The sequence below is a fragment of the Phalangium opilio genome, unplaced genomic scaffold (genome assembly GCF_054372755.1).
Source record: "Phalangium opilio isolate 3A_F unplaced genomic scaffold, DU_Popi_V2 ptg000026l_1, whole genome shotgun sequence".
NCBI classification, from domain to species: Eukaryota; Metazoa; Arthropoda; class Arachnida; order Opiliones; family Phalangiidae; genus Phalangium; species Phalangium opilio.
The window spans coordinates 150133-172582 of NW_028324157.1; the positions used below are offsets into that span (position 1 = coordinate 150133).

Genomic DNA, 22450 nt, shown 5'->3' on the forward strand with positions numbered 1-22450 from the left:
TGCAGCGGCGGGTTTCGGGATAGATTTAATTTCTATGTATTTATTAATGATTTCTTTTTTTAGTTGTTTTGAATCTTTTTATGTATTATGTATGTGTCGCTCTTCCGATTTAATAAGGTTTTTAACTAAGGTGAACTTTTCTTATTGTTAAAAAGACTTTCTGTATTGGGCGCTTTTTTGCAAAAACAAAATTTTTGTTTGGGCTGATTTCCGCTTGGGTTGGGCGAGATCTTCAAAACTGATCTGGCAACTCTGTGTAGAGTGTAGACTTGGGCGCCGCGTGTCAGGCTACAGACGTGTCGCATTCACGAAATTTTATCGTTCGCAACAGGAAAGGAAAATTAAGTTTGCCTATGTGAATATTCTGGTAAGTAATTTAACGCTGTCCATACAGTCATTTTAAATTTATATAAATATATACATTTCATAATCGTTTTACGTTGTTTAGTTGGAGTATATTCTACAAAAAGCTCGTGAATCGAAATTGGTAGATGATAACAAGTCTAAGGTGAGTTTAAAATGTTGTTAAACGCATTAACTGAAATCATCCGTAATAGGGACTTGGCAGTACTACGTCATGCAACGTCAGGCTACCTTCCACTAGTGCTAAAAAACATACCAGGAGGAGGGGCTTATATAGCTTTCATTCTGTTAAAAAAACATACCATAATGGCGCTGGGGGCGGAGTTAAGCCTGAATTGCCAAGTCCCTATTCTACAGGGCCGGTAGGCCCTTGTAGATATGACATGACACCCTTCCGTAATATTAAAGGAAAATTCACAGTTTTTAGGGTTAGCGTCCCATAGAAAAAGCATTAAAAATTTTTCGTTTTTTTTGAGGAATATTAGCTATGCACTTCAGTAATACCATAGAACAACAAGACCAAACAAACGATTGTAGTCATAAAATTCAGTTGGTTTTCTTTTTAATAGTATAGTCAAAGTTAATTCTTCAGATTCACATCATTTATTGATATCTCTTATTTCACTTTAAATTACGTTGTTCAAATAAGAAGAAATGGCGCCATTATGAACCGCCTTCTCTTCTCAACCGTTTTCGCGCCAAAATGTAGGGCGGGGCACTAAACAGTCCTACTAGTCGCTCTCTTTATGCGAACGTATCATATACAGGGTGTTTCTGGCAAGTCTAGCACCAATTATGGGGGCAATTTAGAGTTAATATTTGAGTATTTTTCGGATGACTTCTTAAAAGTAATTAAGAAACTGAATGACAATGCTAATTAAATGTAAGGGGTCAACCCTAAAACTTTCAAATCATAACTCGAAAACAGTGGCCCGGACGGCAAAATGTTCGACCAAAAATCACCCAGAGAATATCCCCCTTAGGTTGTCCCCGACTTGCCAGAAACACCCTGTATACAGGGTGTTTCTGAAAAGTCCATCACAAATTAAGGGGCGTGTTTATGGGACCAAACTGAGCGGAAAGTACCAAAGAACATGGGGTGTACAACATTTTGTTACGGAGATATGGCCTTCCAAACATTCGCCCCTAAAACAAGGAAATATCCAAAAATGAGGAGTAACACTTAAGACCGACTAACCAGCTTGTTTAAAATTACTAGACAATTTCAATAGCTTTTAATCGAACAATTGATTTCTACCTTTACTAATCAGAAGCGTATAAATGAGTAGAAGTATGCCTACGGTGGTAATGTAAAATTAATCCCAAGTGACATGATGTTTCAAGATCTTCCCAGCACCAAGTAAAATGGTTCTGATTGAAGGGACTTTTATTAGCACAGCGTAAACAACGTTATTTTCAGGAATTAGTCCAAATGTCCACGTTCGGCATTACAAAAACGAGGCAGTCTTTCGAATGATACTTGGACATGTTGGAAGATCCCTGGCTTGTTCCTGTTATCTCAAACCGTAAAAAGCTACGCAAATCTTCATCATCACGGACAACACTCTTGTACGTTAGGTATGACCTTGAGAAAACCTAAAAGGACATCTCGAATGTATTTGAAAAACCCATCTCCAATTAAGGGGCGTGTTGTTTGTTTCCAACAGAGTAAACTCGCCCAGAGAACAATTACAATGCAGAGCCACGTTTCGGCGTTAATGGCCCACAAAGGTGGTCCCAAACAAAAGAACAAACTTTAATTTGTTTCGTTCAGTAAGTGTTTCATGTGTCATAGATAAAACGCCATGATTAATGCACAAAGAAAATGTTATTGACAAGTTTTCGGACCGCGATGCTGAAATGTGGTGGTGCACCATCGTGCATGAACCACATTCTGTTTATTAAACCTAAGGGTACGTCTTCGAGTAGTTCTGGTAAATCGTCCCGTAAGAACTACAAGTAAGCCACACCGTTTAACCTGGGCTCTAGGAAATATGGCCCAATTAAATTGTCACCCACAATACTACACCACACGTTTAAGCTGAATTGTACTTTGTGAATTCTAACGCAAGTTGCGTGTGGTTTTTTCTTAATCAGCAAACCAATTGGCGGCTGCTTGTTTTTGGATCGTCCTCGAAAATAGTGAGAACTTCGCCTATTCTTAAAAAACAGAGCACTAAAACAGAGCACTATGTTTTTTAAGAAAGGAATAAAAGAGGTTTCACGTACATGTGTTTGTTTTATTAAACTCATAATTCAACGAAGTCTGTTACAATGCCTTTCTTCACAAATGCCGAATATGCGGATATGCACCTAATGTATGAACTAGCCGAGGGGAATGCCGCTGCAGCTGTACGCTTGTATCAGGAAAGATTTCCGCAGAGGCGACTACCAAATCGACTGACGTTCGAGGCTGTGGACAGACGTTTGAGGCAAGATGGACGAATCCAACCGGCTGGACCTCAACCTAGAGCGAGAGCCATCCCAGAGGCCGTAGAAGACGAAGTTCTCACCATTTTCGAGGACGAGCCTGAATCAAGTACCCGCCAAGTTGGTCGCCGATTAGGCGTAAACCACACGCTCGTGTGGAAAATCCTCAGAAGCCACCGGTTTCATCCTTTCCATGTTCAAAAAGTTCAAGGTTTGAATCCAGCGGACTACCCACGACGCACGGCGTTTTGTCAGTGGTTTCTGGCTAAAGTAAACGATATCGATTTCCCACGGGATTTGTTGGTTACTGACGAAGCTAACTTTTCACGGGATGGTATTATTAACTTACATAATAAACATCAATGGTCCCAGCTAAACCCCCACGCAACTTGCGTTAGAAGTCACCAAGTACAATTCAGTTTAAACGTGTGGTGTGGTATTGTGGGTGACAATTTAATTGGGCCAAATTTCCTAGAGCCCAGGTTAAACGGTGTGGCTTACTTGCAGTTCTTACGGGACGATTTACCGGAACTACTCGAAGACGTACCCTTAGGTTTGGTAAACAGAATGTGGTTCATGAACGATGGTGCACCACCACATTTCAGCATCGCGGTCCGAAATTATCTTAACGCGACCTTCCCTTTGCGGTGGTTAGGTCGAGGTGGACCTGTGGAGTGGCCTGCTCGATCACCCGATCTGAACCCTTGTGATTTCTTTCTTTGGGGCCACCTGAAAGACTTAGTTTATCAGACTGAAGTGCCCGATGTTGAAGAGCTACGTCGACGAATAATTCACGGCTGTCAAACAATTCGCGAAACTCCAGGCATTTTTCAACGTGTAAGGGAATCATTTGTAAGACGTGCTAATGTGTGCCTTAACGCGGGTGGTGAACACTTTGAACAATTATTGTAACTAGTTGCAATTAAATGTTAAAACTTGTCAATAAATTCATTTTCTTCGTGCATTAATCATGGCGTTTTATCTATGACACATGAAACACTTACTGAACGAAACAAATTAAAGTTTGTTCTTGTTTTTGGGACCACCTTTGTGGGCCATTAACGCCGAAACGTGGCTCTGCATTGTAATTGTTCTCTGGGCGAGTTTACTCTGTTGGAAACAAACAACACGCCCCTTAATTGGAGATGGGTTTTTCAAATACATTCGAGATGTCCTTTTAGGTTTTCTCAAGGTCATACCTAACGTACAAGAGTGTTGTCCGTGATGATGAAGATTTGCGTAGCTTTTTACGGTTTGAGATAACAGGAACAAGCCAGGGATCTTCCAACATGTCCAAGTATCATTCGAAAGACTGCCTCGTTTTTGTAATGCCGCCCGTGGACATTTGGACTAATTCCTGAAAATAACGTTGTTTACGCTGTGCTAATAAAAGTCCCTTCAATCAGAACCATTTTACTTGGTGCTGGGAAGATCTTGAAACATCATGTCACTTGGGATTAATTTTACATTACCACCGTAGGCATACTTCTACTCATTTATACGCTTCTGATTAGTAAAGGTAGAAATCAATTGTTCGATTAAAGGCTATTGAAATTGTCTAGTAATTTTAAACAAGCTGGTTAGTCGGTCTTAAGTGTTACTCCTCATTTTTGGATATTTCCTTGTTTTAGGGGCGAATGTTTGGAAGGCCATATCTCCGTAACAAAATGTTGTACACCCCATGTTCTTTGGTACTTTCCGCTCAGTTTGGTCCCATAAACACGCCCCTTAATTTGTGATGGACTTTTCAGAAACACCCTGTATAAATGGTCAAATTACAGTTTTAAATAGGCCGCTGGATTTCTACTTTTCCATCGCTTTTTTAGACTTGTAACATGTCTATAAATATGGTCAAATTACAGTTTTAAATTGGCAGCTGGATTTCTACTTTTCCATCACTTTTTCAGACTTGTAACATGTCTATAAATATGGTCAAATTGCAGTTTTAAATTGGCAGCTGGATTTCTACTTTTCCATAACTTTTTCAGACTTGTAACATGTCTATACATGTAGTCAAATTACAGTTTTAAACTAGCATCTGGTATTTCTACTTTTCTATCGCTTTTGCACACCTGTAACATGACTATAAAAATGGTCAAATTACAGTTTTAAATTGGCAGCTGAATATCTACTTTTCCATCACTTTTGCAGACCTGTAACATGTCTATATAAATGGTCAAATTACAGTTTTAAATAGGCAGCTGGATTTCTACTTTTCCATCGCTTTTTCAGACTTGTAACATGTCTATAAATATGGTCAAATTACAGTTTTAAATAGGCAGCTGGATTTCTACTTTTCCATCACTTTTTCAGACTTGTAACATGTCTATAAATATGGTCAAATTGCAGTTTTAAATTGGCAGCTGGATTTCTACTTTTCCATCACTTTTTCAGACTTGTAACATGTCTATACATGTAGTCAAATTACAGTTTTAAACTAGCATCTGGTATTTCTACTTTTCTATCGCTTTTGCACACCTGGAACATGTCTATAAAAATGGTCAAATTACAGTTTTAAATTGGCAGCTGAATATCTACTTTTCCATAAGTTTTGCAGACCTGTAACATGTCTATAAATATGGTCATATTACAGTTTTAAAATGGCATCTGGATTTCTACTTTTCCATCACATTTGCAGGCCTGTAACATGTCTATAAATGTGGTCAAGTTGCAGTTTTAAACTAGCAGCTGGTATTTCTACTTTTTCATCACTTTTGCAGACCTGTAACATGTCAATAAATATAGTCAAATTGCAGTTTTAAATTGGCAGCTGGATTTCTACTTTTCCATCACTTTTGCAGAACTGTAAGATGTCTATAACTGTGGTCAAATTACAGTTTTAAACTAGCAGCTGTTATTTCTACTTTTGCATCGCGTTTGCAGAATCGCGCTGCATATTTCTGCCAATACAGACAATTAACAGATAATAAACAGAAAATGTAGAAACGGCAGACAATTTGCAGTTCTGGAATTTCTGTGAAATTTTCGCCTTTTTCGAGCTGCAGAAAATGTAGCCTTAATTTATACCTATTACAGCGTGGTAGCGATAAAAAAGCGCGTATGCAGATGAAATACAGCTTAAAATTTTTGTACGGGTGAGTCTCTAATGACTGCCGTCGAAATGTCGTTAATCATCGCGGTTGGTAAATTGAACCTGCGAATAAAGTCCGTAAAAAGTTTTGATATTGTTCCCCTTGATCCGATGTAAAGGCCGATGGTATCCCATTTCTGAATCTCTGTAAACTTTCCCCTGAAGTAATCGTGTGTGGGGTCCATATACGCTTTCTTTTCCAAGTCAACCGCATTAGCTTGGCCGAGATCTTTTTTGAATCTGACTGTTGGGTCTATTATGAAACCTTTAGGGGTCTGTGTGTCCGAAGCGGCACGGTCTGGACATTGTATTTTTCCTCTTTGGTCAATAACCACGAGATCCGCTCTTTTATTCGTGTTGGTCGTGTTGTCCACGCAGTCCTTCCGATCGGCCTTTTGTGCCTCTAGTGGCGCAGCTGTTGCAATTCATTTTTATTGCGGTGGTCCATTGCGACGATGACAAACCGTAGCCTGTGGTCGTCCAGCTATTAGCTCTCGGATATTCCGAAAACTGGATTATCCCAAGTCCCTTTCCAGGGAGCATGCTCCATTCTTCAAATGCGTTCTTTCGTAGAATGTCACGTATTTTCTGGGCGGACGGGGTTTTTGATGAGTCCTCTAGGTGGATATTAAGTTTATTTAAACAATCATGGATTTCCGCCTGTAAGTCCCGACAGCCATTCAGGACTGGTTTTCAGTTTTAGGCTGATGCTATAATGTTGCTAATAGGCCTCCCAGGCGGCACATACAACCCCTAGACCTCGCAGTTTTCGTGGGGAGTATATCATCATATCTGGCGTGTCTGTTGGAATCAGAAGTATTTGCTTCACCGCTCCCCTTATAAACCTATCTAAGTCGTCTAGGAATTGCTTCGTCAGATTCCGTAAAGGAGCACTCTGTAAAGGATACACCACTGAAGGCCAAATGAATTGGTTAATGATGTTGTGTTTTTGGCTTGGGTTCGACAGTGGACTAGCAACTAAAAGGTCCAAATTGTTTCCAACAGGCTGAATCACCTTAGCTTTGTCCAGGACTATTCCGTCTTCGAAGTCAATACCCAAGTACTTAACCCTTTCACCGGGTTTTAAAGTGGGAATAGTATCCCCACTTAGTGTCGATATCGCGTCTGCGGAGTGGTCTAAGCACCCATGCCTAATGATAATTGCTTTACTTTTCGCACAGTTGACCGTAAGGTCTATTTGTCGCAATCCATCCATGACTATTGAGAGAGAGAGAGAGAGAGAGAGAGAGAGAGAGAGAGAGAGTGCAGTAAGTCACATCAGAAGTGTATAATGCTTCCCTTCGAGAGAGAAATGTACAACCACAAAGCGACACTGCGGGGCAATTAACATCGGAAGTGTGCACGGTTACTAAACCAAATCACATACGCGATAAATATTTCCACCTCATCATTACTATATCTATTAGCGCTGCTTAAGTATTTGCCAAGGCGCATGCGCTTGTGCAGGATTTTTGTCCCACGTCAAGAAAATCAATGTATGTAGGGCTGATTGCTGAGGATTTAGTAAATACCAAAAAGTTCTAGTAGAATTCACCGTAGCACGGTGCGATGAGCATCTGAAGTTAGTTTGATGAGCGGGAGAGTAAACAAAATGGTGCCATGAGCCCGGGAAGAATTGTGTTATGTAACTAAAGTGTTAAGAGGACACAGAGTGTCACGCTTCTTCTATTATCACCTTCTGGTCAAATAACGATATTGGGCACGACATCCTCCTGATTGGCCGAGCTAGCTGGGACAAGCTAGTTTGGTATGTAGCGTCATACAGTCGATAGCTGAAGTTTTAGGCCGTGTTTTAGCGTCATTTGTCCTCGATGAATTTTTAATGTTCAAACACTCGTCCGTCTTTTCGTAATACATATATAACCACGAATAATTCAAAAGGCGTCGAGTCCTCGAGATTTCCAAATAGGAAAATCAGAACGCAATAAGTAATGAGTGTATGATGCGCTAAAAGCAAGCCGCAATACCAAGGCAGACTCTATACATCTCGCAAGCTAGCACTGGATAGCCAGGACATTTGAACAATCCGCTGAAAGCGTTTCTTCTCCGGTGGTCGCTTCAATTTAGGCTTAGAAAACTGAGCTAACCAGTACCGGACTTCCCTTTCGAATGGGGAAAAATGAAATCTACAATATCAGCGTTTACGGGAAAGTTGCCAGGGTAATGTGAGACATTTTTCTGGCACAATTGAGCTATCTCAGTTTCGACGTCACGTCAGTGCCTAAGTAAAACGTCACGGGCTTAGCTTTGGCTGTGGGCAGCCGTGTTTATTACCACTTGGGTTCTATGGGCATATAGCAGGGGTGACGTCATACTAAGGCTTCTGAGAGAGCTCTATTGAGCAAACCGAATAGTTCACGCGCCTTCCTTCAGTTTAAAAATGTTTCTATTGTTAAGATTCGATAATTTTGTCAGTTTTAGATCCCTATATCAGCTTCGCGCGTTGTTTGTTCGTTTCTTAGCATGATTGTTCTCTATATGGCACATTCACAAATGTTCCTTTCCCAATAGTATTATTGACATTGGTGAAGAAAACTTCAGAGGGCGTAAGGGTGTGTCAAGAAGCACCCCGAAACACGGAGGTCTTCTCGCTTTTTGGCGCTGGGCTCTAGGCGTTTTGGTTGGGTTCAGAGAGTGCTCTGAGACGGCTATGGTTCAACCCCCTGTATATCCCGTTACCGAGGGTTGTCCTACTTCTTCCTGGCCAGGCTCGCACGCGGCCGCCTACCCACACGCGCTTTGCTCGCTTCATTGTCCGCTCTGTACGGACTTGGACAAGGTCGACCACGTCATCTTCCTCTGCCCCAGAAGGACGGCTCAACGCCTCAGACTTTCTAGCAAACCTGAGACGGCCTCAAACAACCTCCCCTTAGACGTAGGCCGCGTCCTAAGACCCGTAAATGGTCATAACAGACAGATGGTCATTGACCATCCCGAAAACATCAAACGCTCATGAACAGTACCCCGTCTCGCCCCCATACCATAAGTCAATTCATTCATTTCTATAAACAACTAGCTGGCGTCGTTGCTCGCGTGTAATAAGAACTTCCAACAAAATGTTATAAAGAATGGGTAGATTTTACTGATTCCACTAATATTTTTGTAGCCCTACCCTAGGAGCGAATTAAGGGCCTCGGCGTTGCCCATCAGCCCCTCCCTAGGGACACGCATTTTTTGATTATTACTTTTCACGCAGACATTATTCTATAAAGAAGGGTTTTTAAATTGTTGGCCGCCATTTAAAAAGATGGCAACAAATTGAACCCGAAAGACCAATCAACCCGTTTACAGGTTAAAGGAAACCAGTGTAATAAATATTTGTGAAATCTGTTGAAACACGCGGACTTTGTTGCATAGAGAAGATTTTGTACATTTTTGGTCGCCATTTATTAAGATGGCGGCGGATTGGGGGGAATGTGTTCTTAGTACGCGCCTACTACTTTTTAACGTTCCTGCAAATTTTCAGCCTTCTAGGGTAAGCCGTTTTGTCTGGGTGTTGATTATCAGTCAGTCATAATTCAAAAATGAAGCCAAATAGAATTAACTGTCACATTGATTTTGGTTTCTTGATTGCAGAAGGAATCCCAGAGATTCTTTCGAAAGATTGTTCGACTATCCTTTTGAAAACAGCAAACGACTCAGGTAAGAATGAAGCCACATTCGGAACGGCTTGCTCGACTAGTTTTGACAAAAGTGTATAGATATAAAGACAAAAGTACATATCGTTCAAACTTGCTCGCGCCGTGTATGCCCTAACTCCTTTATCCCAGCCAGAATAGTGTCGATGCCACTCTACCTTCCCGGGTGACCGTGGAGGGCACAGGGAACAAGCCGTTCCGTGAATAGGCTCGTAAAGTAGTTCTCAGATGCCAAAAATGAACGTTTGGATCGCCAGCATCATGTAAACCTATTTCCGTTAATTGGCCAGCTCTTCCTTGATTGGTTAGTTTTTGTAGGCGGTTGGTTAATTGAGAGTCAGTTTACACGTCGTCTACAGCCAAAGGCAGCTAGGGAGTTGTTAATGAAGTGTTCTTTTGGTTTTAAGCCATTTCAACATCCCCGGAAGACACTTTGATGGCACTGTCTGCTAAAGCAAGTAGTCCACTAAGCCTTGACGTAACGCCACGTATCCAAATACGAACAGAACGCCATCTGATAACGTTTCTTAAACGATGCTTTCCGACTCAGGTAATGGGCGCCATCTTTCGGATGATTTACGAACTTAAAACGGTTTCGCAAGGCTAAGTGGACTACTTGCTTTAGTCGCGAGAAAATACTCTGAAAACTAAAAATTTCCCTTCAAACCCGCTTCAAGTTGGTTGGCAAAAGCACCTTGAAGAAGAAACCCTTTTTGTACAAGGTTTCTCGAACCACCCTAGCAATTATAAATGCTAACTTGGATTTATTGACGCCGTGGGAAATGGCAAGGAGGATGTAGAAGAGGGAGGAAGACCCGTTCTGGAAAGGGGGAGTTAAAAAAAACGAGGCTGATACCGCGTGCAGTGGCGCGCAACTTCGACGCCCAAGGCGCGCGTCACGTGATCATTTTTGGAAACGAGGGATATTCGAAACTATAAACAAGCTCATGAGGCTAGAGCAAGGAGGCTTGAACAAACGCATGCGCGAGAATGTACGCTCGCTCTCTTGATGTGAGGGGGCAGCGGTAACCATGGTAACCGGGGGAGCGGCACAGTACCGTTTTAGGAAAGGCGGAAAACGTGCATTTTGTCTGACTCGCCTCCGAGTCTCCCATCTTTTACATGCTCCTTGGAAAAGGGCGGAACTAGTTCTAAATGAAACGCTTCTTTCGTGATTCATTACCAGATACGTCTATAGAAATGTTCAACAGGAAGAATATCAGGTAAGTAGAACTTGAGTGTGAAAGACCCACTTCGTTTAATTCTCCGTTCTTGCCATGAAGCTAGTCATTGTAACACCAAATTTTCAGATTCAAATGATAGGGATTCAACCGAATAACGTTAGAAACGCGTTGGTGGTTGAGTTCTTTTCTTGGTTGGGATGGGGGCGAACCCTCCCCCCCATTAATCCGTTTTAAGAACCCTACCCAATCCTAGATTCTCGTAACTCTTTACGATTGAGCCCAAATGAAACATCTTGGTAGTTGTTAAAGTGTTAGTGACATAATTTTCGTCATCCACAAACTTAAAATGCGAAAAAAATCCTTGAAAAATCTAGTTTATCATGAAACGTTTACTTTTTAATTTGGTTTCGTAGCAATTTATAAAATTGCAATCAAAGTATTGTGTTTGGAAAAGGCCTAGTTAAGATTTTCTTTCGTTTGATGACGTAGTAAGGAGAATTTTTCCCTCTAGGTGTCGCTCAAGTGACGCTTGTTAGTGTCGCCGCGTCAAGCCTATTTTATTCAGATTCGCGCGACATTATTAGTAGACTCGGGAGTCTCGGGCGCTCGCGCTTGGCTTCCGTCGTTCTCGAACTAGCTCGAGCAAGCCTCTAGCATTACGAAGTATGGGTAGTGTCATCCTTACGGAACATATCGCTTCTAAACTTAATGGTGTCTACAATCATAGACGGGAAACACTTCCCGGTATTCAGATCCTTATAAGACCGAGTAGACTATCGATAATATGAAAGCGAACGAGAGACAAAAGCGGGGTCCATGACGTACCGCTTGCCAGGCGCAATCGTCACACTCAATTGTTGAAAGTGCAGCTCAATGTCGATATCTTTTCAGAGTGACCTAAACCTTAATCCAATGACCAGATCGTATTTTACCGCAACACACCGTGATGGCACCCCGTATTTTTCGGAGCCAGTCATGTACGTTGACAATTACTTGTGGTCTGAGCGTCACGAGAAGGTTCAACGGGTAACGCCGGGAGCCTTGAACGACCTCGGATTGCTTTCTCCCGTGGTATGTCATGCCTCATCTTGGAGGAAAGAGTTATATGGACCGAGGGTATCTCTAACGTACTTCCATCAATGGCAATCATGTCCTATCCAGAGTGCTCGTCGCCCCAACCCCCGCAAGGTCCTCTGGGAGACGTTCATCACCGCGTTGTCCACCAACGAGTCTACTACGTCCCACTCTTTCCTCCTAGGTCTCACTTGAAAAAAAAACTGAAGGCTTCCATTCCGCGACCTCAGATCCGGTGGGGTGTCATCGTAGCCTGCTTCGCCATCACGGCCGTTGAGACCATCCAGAGTGGATTAAGAGGACTGAGAATCACTCCTCATCGCGTCTTCAACATTCTATCTCTCTACTTCGGAGCCCTCTTGGCGAAAGGTAGCGTATGGCGTTTAAACGTATCAATCCTCTAACCATGGACCTTGTCGGCAACTTGACCCTCATAGTATTCGCGGCGTTAAAGGGAGGGTCAAGTAGAAAATCAAGTGATTTTCTCAATGTTAAGGCATTTACCTATTTTTGCGTCGCTCAGCCTTATCCGGAAGGTGATACAATTGGGCCAATAACAGCGCTAGGGTCGACGGTTCTGGCAAACGCAGCCGGGGTCTACGACTATTGGGAGTGCGCGCTGGGGAGATAAACCGGATGCGAGGAAGCGCTTTAGAACCACGAAATAATTCCTCCTTGACGCGTTTTACATCAGCCGCTGACGTCAATGATTGGGGGTTGGGCCGGGTCAACAGTCCGCCGACTTCTTTAAGTTATTCGAGGTGGTTGCCGACGGTATCTTTCACTTGATACAGGATTCACGATTCGTCAGTGGCCGGCGGTGAAAATTTTTGCCGGATTGTGAATTCTTTTTTCCATCATTTTCAACAACTTGTTGAGCGGCACCACGAAGGCCAGTTACGTCAACCAGAAACGCGTTAACATCGACTCTCTCGAGGACGCCTTTCTAAGGCCCGACATCGTACTTAGGGTCATTGATCGCGGAGTGGTAACTGAATTGTGTAAGCCAAAAAAAGTAAGGAAATTGGGGCCACTTTGAATAACAAAACCCAACATAATTCCGGAATAAATAAACTGGCAGAAAATCATCCACGCTTGCTCGAATGGCGACGTGGATATGTACTACAAAAACCTTTAAAATCCTAAAAAGAAAAAGACCGTGCCCGTACAAAAATTTTAAGCTGTAATTCATCTGCATACGCGCTTTTTTATCGCTACCACGCTGTAATAGGTATAAACTAAGGCTACATTTTCTGCAGCTCGAAAAACGCGAAAATTTCCCAGAAATTCCAGAACTGCAAATTGTCTGCCGTTTCTACATTTTCTGTTTATTATCTGTTAATTGTCTGTATTGGCAGAAATATGCAGCGCGATTCTGCAAACGCGATGCAAAAGTAGAAATAACAGCTGCTAGTTTAAAACTGTAATTTGACCACAGTTATAGACATGTTACAGTTCTGCAAAAGTGATGGAAAAGTAGAAATCCAGCTGCCAATTTAAAACTGCAATTTGACTATATTTATTGACATGTTACAGGTCTGCAAAAGTGATGAAAAAGTAGAAATACCAGCTGCTAGTTTAAATCTGCAACTTGACCACATTTATAGACATGTTACAGGCCTGCAAATGTGATGGAAAAGTAGAAATCCAGATGCCATTTTAAAACTGTAATATGACCATATTTATAGACATGTTACAGGCCTGCAAATGTGATGGAAAAGTAGAAATCCAGATGCCATTTTAAAACTGTAATATGACCATATTTATAGACATGTTACAGGTCTGCAAAACTTATGGAAAAGTAGATATTCAGCTGCCAATTTAAAACTGTAATTTGACCATTTTCATAGACATGTTACAGGTGTGCAAAAGCGATAGAAAAGTAGAAATACCAGATGCTAGTTTAAAACTGTAATTTGACTACATGTATAGACATGTTACAAGTCTGAAAAAGTGATGGAAAAGTAGAAATCCAACTGCCAATTTAAAACTGCAATTTGACCATATTTATAGACATGTTACAAGTCTGAAAAAGTGATGGAAAAGTAGAAATCCAGCTGCCAATTTAAAACTGTAATTTGACCATATTTATAGACATGTTACAAATCAGAAAAAGCGATGGAAAAGTAGAAATCCAGCTGCCTATTTAAAACTGTAATTTGACCATTTATATAGACATGTTACAGGTCTGCAAAAGTGATGGAAAAGTAGATATCCAGCTGCCAATTTAAAACTGCAATTTGACCACATTTATACACATGTTACAGGTCTGCAAAAGTTATGGGAAAGCTGAAATCTAGCTTCCAATTTAAAACTGTAATTATTCAACATTTATAGACATATTGCAGGTATTCAAAAGTAGAATTTTCTACTTTTGAATACCTGCAATATCTCTCTAAATGTGGTTAAATTACAGTTTTAAATTGGCAGCTGAATTTCTACTTTTCCATCACTTTTGCAGACCTGTAACATGTCAATAAAAATGGTCAATTTAGGTCAAATTAAAGTTTTAAATTGGCAGCTGTATTTCTACTGTTCCATCACTTTTGCAGACCTGTAACATGTCTTTAAATGTAGTCAAATTGCAGTTTTAAATTAGCAGCTAGATTTCTACTTTTCAATCACTCTTTCAGACCTGTAACATGCCTATAAATGTGGCCAAATTGCCCTTTTAAAATTAGCAGCTGGATTTCTACTTTTCTATCTATCTACCTGTAACATGTCTATAAAAAAGGTCCAATTACAGTTCTAAATTGGCAGCTGCATTTCTGCTTTTCCATCACTTTTGCAGGTCTGTAACATGTCTATAAATGTGGTAGAATTGCAGTTTTAAATTAGCAGCTGGATTTCTACTTTTCTATCAATTTTGCAGACCTGTAACATGTCTATTAAAACGGTCAAATTACAGTTCTAAATTAGCAGCTGGATTTCTACTTTTCCATCACTTTTGCAGACCTGTATCATATCTATAAAAACGGTCAAATTACAGTTTTAAACTAACAGCTGGTATTTCTACTTTTGCTTAGCGTTTGCAGAATTGCGCTGCATATTTCTGCCAGGCTAGTCAGTTAACAGTTAACAAACAGAAAATGAAGAAACGGCAGTCAATTTGCAGTTCTAGAATTGCTGTGAAATTTTCCCGTTTTTTGAGCTGCAGAAATGTAGCCTTAATGTATACCTATTACAGCGTGGTAGCGATAAAAAAAGCGCGTATGCAGATGAATTACAGCTTAAAATTTTTGTACGGGAAGTCAACTTCGAGCGCACCCTAAATTTTTATCTGCTTCTGTTAGGCATTAATATTACTGCTTTTATTTTTCTAAAATTTGAATAAAGAATTGGTTAGGCCTAAAAAGGCATCTTAAAAAAGCTTTTGATCTAATACTGTCACGTCTCGATCCTAAAAATATTTAAACCACCATAAAAGATAGAAAATTGAAACATTTTTTGGTCATAAATGGGCCAGTATTGTATATACAGTTATCATAAGTTTATCAGATATGTTTCAATAAGTATGACACTGCCTATACTTCGTAATGCTAGAGACTTACTGAGAGCTAGTTCGAGAATGACGCGAGAATTGAATACACTCGGTTTTGCAGTCCAACTTCCTATTTAGCCTTATTAAGCCTTTGACAATGGCTCAACAGGCGTCACTTTACGAGAATATGACGTTTCACCTACACCACTTCATGAAGTAACCAGTGACAAACTTATGGAACACATCTTACGAACTTATGCAGTTATGTTTAAGGTGTATCCAATACTAACAACATAAGGATTCCAAGCTTTCAAAGGTGTTGGCAGTCAAGTTCTATAGATTCAAAACCTAATAAAATAAGAGTTACTTCTATTTGAGGTAAAAAGTCGTAGAAAAACAATTTTTCACCCAAAAAAAGTAAATAAAATTAATTTCAGTTTATTTTAGTGATTTTATTCCAGTTTTTGAGACCAGACCTAGCTTTCTGTGTGTGTGTGCATGTGTGTGTTTGTGGCCCCGGGTACACGAAAAACAAGCGTGGATAGAAACCGATTAAGACATGATCTACTATCACCATGGCGCTCGAAATGTGAAGGAAATTGCGAACCAAAGTACTTTAGCGCTATCATATAAGTTTACAGCAGTTTTCCTGGTTGCGGATAGACGTAAAACAAGCCTGTCGGGACCGTTCCCTTCAGTTGTAATCGGTTTTTAGCTATAAGTTTGAAAGAATTTTTCGATTACGTTCTGTGAGTGTGTATGTTGTGGATGTTAGATAGACGAAAAGACCTTCTTATCTAGATGTGGTGAGAACTTAATGTACATGTACCTAAACAGTTGGACCATCTCAGATATTACTTTAGCAAGTCAGAAAAGCGTGAATTCAGATGAATTACAGCTTAATATTTTTGTAAGAGATGAGTACAAGTTGGGAATCCAAAATAAACCTCTCCAAGTCGAGACGCAATTTAGAGGCTATTTTTAAATATTTAAATAAATATAAATGATATTTATTAATTTAATCGTCATTAATTTACCTTAATTCTAGTTAAATCGTTTTAAGAAACTTTATTCCTAAAATCATTTTAAACATAGCTATCGTTGACGTTTGAACTCAAGCGTAAGCCTCTTTAATTTTTTTTGGAAATTTAGGGTATATAAGGCTACTGATTCACAATAATTGATAGGAAAACCCGCAATGACTCTGCCTGCAGTGATCCTGCAAAGAATCTGAAATGCACCTGCAATTATCCTACAAAGTATCTGAAACGCACCTGCAATGACCCTACAAAGAATCTGAAATCCACCTGCAATGATCCTGCGAAGTATCTGAAACGCGTATGCAATTATTCTACAAAGTATCTATATCGCGCCTGCAATTATCCTTCAAAGTATCTGAAACGCGCCTGCAATGATCCTACAAAGAATCTGAAACGCGGCTGCAATGATCCTACAAAGTATCTGAAACGCACCTGCAATTATCCTACAAAGTATATGAAAAGAGCCTTCAATTAATCTAAAAAGTATCTGAAACGCGCCTGCAATTATCCTACAAAGTATCCGAAATACGCCTGCAATGATCCTAAAAAGTATCTGAAACGCGCCTGCAATTATCCTACAAACTTAGCAATTTCTGACTGTAACATGCATACAATATATTTGGAAGGTACAGTACTTGTAATGAGCCTACAAACATCCTGATTTCTTACGGGAGTTACTATTTCCCTTCTGTTTTCTAGCTGTAAGGTAACTATTTTATGACTCTAGAGTTGCTAAATTTTGTATACTGTTGTACTGAGTTTTCCAACGGAAGATATTTTTTCTGCAAAACGTCTAAAATGTTCTGCATTGCTCTCTGGAATCACCTTAATTTTGTCTGAAATTGAACATTTTTCAGGTTTATTCCAGTATTTTTCCAGAATATTCCAGTTTATTTGCAATATATTGCAGATTCTAAAAAATCTAATTAACAGCAAAAATGCAGCCGTAAATTTTTGAACAACCATGGTTGTTTTCTCCAATTTGCCTGGAATACATCACATGTTTGCCACGACCAGGAGCTCCTCCTGGGCTATTCCGCTTTACAGGGAAAAGACCCATGTTAGTTCCCAAAAGTACTATACCACCGCCAAGGTGTACTGCTTCAGCTCGAACATAACTAAGGAAGCCGCCAAGCTCTTCAATGCCAGGTAATGGGACCAGGGTGGGAAATAAGGATTTTTTTTAAACTGGACATTGGGTCAGCGACCCTTCCCCCCTGGCCTGGAATAATTAAACTGGTCCATGACCATTGACCAAGTCGCGTCGTCTGCCAAACTAAAGAAGTGGGAAATTAAAATAGTTGAGATAATGTCTGGACTCTGGTTTTAACCTTGAGTTTTCTTAGTGGTCCCGTGGACTACTGACCCCCCTCCGATTTAATTTTAAACTGGTCCAGGCAATTTTTAAACTGGTCATTTGCCCTGTGCCACCGCCTTATTTCCCACGCTGAACGGGACCATACAAGGGTCGCGTTTCACCAACTCGGTGAACACGCTTTTAACCGAGCGTGTTTTACCCGCAATAACGCGTCAAGGTCATCTTTTTTTTTGTAAGATAAGTTAAGATAAACCACTAATATAAACCGGTTTAAACGATTAGCAAAAGTATATAGATATAAAAACAAAATGAACAATTCGTGTAAACTGAAATAAGCAAACTACCCTCCTCTGAATTAACCGCCAACAGGAACTAACCAATCAGGGAAGAGCTTCTGGACGGAAATAGGTTTATAGAAAGTAGAGCATGATTTTGGCAATGCAAATTAACGTTAATCTTCGGTATTAGAGCTAGCATCCGAGAACTACTTCATGAGCCTATTCACGGCTTTTCCCTGTGCCACGGTCGCGGAGAGGGGGTCGACACTATTCTGGCTTCTCATATTACACGGCGCCAGCAAGATTCAACGAAGTGTAGCCTAGGACACTTTGTTGTTTTATTATCTATATGCTTTTGCGAATAGAGGTTCTAACCCTGAAACTATTGTTTCAGATTGCGGACCTTCGTGGAAACTGACCAACTTGCCGTTTGGTATCGTTCGTTCGAGAATTTCTGGGGAGTCAGGTTGCATCAGGAGCGAAAAGACGACGGCGAAGTGGAGGTTTTCAGAATCGGACTAAAGGAGCTGAAAATGGCTTTCACCTTGTGGGCCCTCCTCTTATTGGTCGCCTTCATCGTTTGCGCCCTAGAACTCATCTTCAATGTCTGCTGCTAATTGACCAATGGTCATCTACACCCCCACCGTCACGAGTAAGTCAAATTAAGACTTTTAGTCTCTGCATGCCGGGATGCTCTGTCTGTTACATTTTTCACTGTTCCATTTAAAGTGTTAGCGACATAATTTTCGTCATCCACAAACTTAAAATACGAAAAAAAAATCCTTGCAAAATCTAGTTTATTATGATATGTTTACTTCTTTTGTATTTGGTTTCGTAGCAATTTATAAAATTGCAATCAAAGTATTGTACAGTTTGGAAAAAGCCTAGTTAAAATTTTGTGGCTCGTTTGATGATGACGTAGTAAGGAGAAATTTTCTCTCCAGATGTCGCTCACGTGATGCGCCGCGTTAAGCCTATTTTATTCAGTGACGTGGCAAGGAGAAAAACCTGCCAAATATCTTCTCCGTAAATTTGCTTTTGGTCCCCCAAATTTCAAGTTTTCGACGTGTTTCGTCTGTGTTTTCCCTCATATTTTAATTTTGATCAAGCATATTTTTGGAATCCTATGAGTTTAAACTCTCAAAAAGTAAGGTTTCCTTTAGATTTGAGATCATTTTTAAATCAGGTCGCTATTCCTTTAATATGGATGGTTTTCACACATGGAGAATTCATACCATTTACACTGCAGGAGGCCGGGCTACCTGATGGACAAAAACCCGTCTGCTTTAGTCCTCCAGGTAGCCAGTGGCCTCCTGCAGTGTAAATGGAATGAATCCTCCATGTGTGAAAACTATCTATTGACCAATCAGGGCCGGAAATAAGCAGAGGACACTGGAAATTGTCCAATAAAATATTGAAATGTCCCATAGTATTTTTCGAATCTAAGGGGGTCACTTTACAGTTGACCAATAAATATTCCCCAAGTTTTGATAGCTTGACTATGAAGATGCGCCCCCACCAATGTATTATTCATAAAATATCATAGCGCAACCATGAAAAAGATCTAGGCCTAGGCCTAGAGAAGATTGTTTTGAATCACGAGAAAATTTCACGCCAGTAAGACAAGAATCCGAAGAAATTGCAGAAAACAAAATTACAATGGATCATGTTAATAAAATATCCTGACTTCATTATCAGGTAGGGTTGGTTACTGTGGTCAGGAAACCTGGGAGATGATTTCAATGGTGTCATAACATGACCTCTATTTAATTTTTAATTTAAAAAAATTGTTTTCAATTTCAATTTAACGAAGAGACTAATTTTCAATTTAAATTTAGTAATACTAGATTTAAAAAAATCTAAATTTTCATATTAATTTTATAAATAAACTATGCCTAATTCCTATTTTAATTTAATAAATAAACCAATTCCCTAATTTATTCTAAAAATAAATGGCTAGAAGACGGAGAAATGTGGGTTGTTAAATGAAAAGCCCAATATAGTATTTTATCGGAGCTATTGAGGCAGGGCATATTATATTGCAAATCCCATAAAAAATTAAGTACTATTAGAGCCTAGTAGGTATAGGTAATAGAATGGCTAGGAGGCAGGTATGCAGGTATAGCGTTTCGGACAGAGGAAATACGGGTTGGACTTGGACGTGCTCCTTCCTTCTGACCATGCACGGCGTATCAAAAAGCACGAAGAACTTATATAATGTAGCGAGCGGCGTTGCCGGCAGTTAGATGCATTCATTAGTATATTCGTTTCCAACCAAATATTACACATGGACAAACAAAAGCCGCAGTTGTTTTTATTCTTATTAAATGACCAGCAGGTTCTTTTCTGCCTTTGTATTTCACTCAAATCTGACTAACAAGTACTAGGCCTACAAAATAAATGGAATTATGATTGTTTATATTCCACAGAATGCTGTCAATAGCCTAGATTTTGAATTACCAGGGATAGATTTAATTTGAGAAGTAGGAATGGAGAACAGAGTAATATTTGGACGCGCGTCAAAGTACCGGACCCCCTTCCACGGGACGGAGGGGGGGGGTATGAAAGAAGAGGCGGAAGGTTCATAGCGATAGAGGAAAGAAGGAATTACGTCACTATTTTTCGACGTCCCCGTCAGCAACGTCATCAAAACGTACCTGTTTAAGTGAGCCAATAAGATAAAAGATTCTACGAGGAAATCGGCTGTAACAGGTACTGGGTAGACAGTTTCTTCGATCAGCGGTTTCTGGCAATTCGAGTACGCTGTTGAGACGTAAACGAAAGCCAATTTCTCGTCAAACATTTCGTCCCGATGAAGTTGATGGCCAGGGCCTTTCTACAATAATTCAAGGGATTAGAGCGCGACACGCTCTCGAGTAATAAGAAGTTACTTGAGCGGTTCGTTGAACTTTGTGGTGGCGGCCAAATGGAAGACGATGGAAGCGTTTCGCCGTAACATCTCCCTGTCCGACTCGGACAATCCGAGTCCCTCTTGCGAGACATCTCCCCAGACGGCAACTACCTTGGACAGGGCTTCCGGTCTTTTCTCTCGAAGACGGTCGAAGACCTATACGCGAGCAGGCACCACCACCACCACCACCACCACCACCGTCCGTTATACGCGCGTCTTACAATTTGGGTTGAAAATGCTCCTTCATAACTTCGATTTGAGCAGATTTTTCAGGCGATCTTCACCCACTGGATCGGTGGCTCTGGAACCTTTGGGCCGAATTAGAACGTAGGCGTTCTTGACAAGAGGACACGAATAGAAAATCTTCTCCAAAAAGATCTAATCGAAATGAAAACATCTTTTAATCGAAGTACAATCGATGGTGGTCGAGCGATAACGCGTCACTCTATCGGCATCATCGCGAGTGAAGGGATCAGATTACCCCGAGTTGGGAAAGATTATGATTTTCTTGGCGAGAAAGCCAGTTACCCCCGTGATGAATACTCCATTGTTGTCATAAAAATCTAGTACTCCTTGCCTCTGTCCGTCCATAGAAAAACCAAGCGGAGCCGTGACTAGGAAAGGTAGAGAGAGATAGACTATCCACTATCAGACACCGAGGAAAAAATGCCTAAAAATATTAAGCGTGCTTGAATATATTGAACCTCTATATATTGAACCACATTTTTCCGAAAGTCGCGAGGATGTACGTGACGAGAAAACTAATTGACGCTAAAAGTTCTCTACCATCGATTAATTAATTAACTAATAATTATTTATATTATGGTTAATCGCCATTAAGAAATACGGAGAGTTCCACGCGCAGGAAATGATACTACTCGGAAAAAGCCAGTTGCTCGGATTCCTCGACGTTATTCTTAAGTTGAAATTTCGAAAGGAACTTTCATCATTTTGGAAATATAAGTTGAAATTTCGAAAGGAACTTTCATCATTTTGGAAATATATCTTTTACCGCGTTTTCATCAATTGATTTCGACATTTTTACCACCGCGTTGACGCGTTTCTCGGTTTTTGTACTAGGGTAATGGCAGCGCCTGACCGAAGGCCTTACCTTAGACTGCGGGAAGATTACGCCGAGTGTCAAGACGCTTTCTCTCCAAGCTCTCAATCGAAACTGAACTTGTAATATTTTTGGGAGAGAAAGAGATTCGGGGAGAGGGTTCGAATTTCGAAACGCCTTGCAAAAAATGCAAACTACGTTTAAACGTAATTACTAATTTCGTCATACTTTTTGCCAAAAGCGAAAATTCTTTTGTCTGTCAGAAGTCAAATCATTCGACGTAAATAACTAAAGTTTCGCTTTAAATTCAACTTTAAAAGTAAATATCTCGAACGAGAAGTATGGCGCGCGCGTTACGTCACCTTCAACTTTCGAACTACATTTCTGAAATATTTTTAATTATAAATATAATCATATAATAGATAATAATTAGATAAAATTCTAGGAGGAATTAACCTTGAAGGCCTTAGGCGCTCTTTGGTGGCAGCAACAGCCAACCGTAATTAAGACAAATCCAAAATAAACCTTAATTACCGATAATAAGATGGATGGGCGGCGTAA

General features: G+C 40.3%; 3 protein-coding genes across 3 annotated transcripts; 1 reads left to right on the plus strand and 2 right to left on the minus strand.

Annotated features, from left to right (window-relative positions):
* Positions 1-1390: 1390 nt before the first annotated feature.
* On the plus strand, positions 1391-3705 carry LOC149690958 (histone-lysine N-methyltransferase SETMAR-like). The gene is made up of 2 exons (XM_089869443.1): positions 1391-1941; positions 2031-3705. Exon 2 carries the CDS (start codon positions 2638-2640, stop codon positions 3703-3705), a length of 1068 nt encoding a protein of 355 aa, XP_089725569.1. The 5' UTR covers positions 1391-1941; positions 2031-2637.
* Positions 3706-5871: 2166 nt separating this feature from the next.
* Positions 5872-7100, minus strand: LOC149690959 (uncharacterized). Its single transcript, XM_089869444.1, has 3 exons — positions 6633-7100; positions 6349-6544; positions 5872-6299 (listed from the first exon to the last, which is right to left on the minus strand). The coding sequence occupies exons 1-3, from the start codon at positions 7098-7100 to the stop codon at positions 5872-5874; spliced, it is 1092 nt and encodes a 363-aa protein (XP_089725570.1).
* A 12393-nt stretch (positions 7101-19493) lies between these two features.
* LOC149690960 (putative fatty acyl-CoA reductase CG5065) lies at positions 19494-20981 on the minus strand. Its single transcript, XM_089869517.1, has 2 exons — positions 20810-20981; positions 19494-20754 (listed from the first exon to the last, which is right to left on the minus strand). Exons 1-2 carry the CDS (start codon positions 20875-20877, stop codon positions 20655-20657), a joined length of 168 nt encoding a protein of 55 aa, XP_089725643.1. The 5' UTR covers positions 20878-20981; the 3' UTR covers positions 19494-20654.
* Between the last annotated feature and the right edge of the window lie 1469 nt (positions 20982-22450).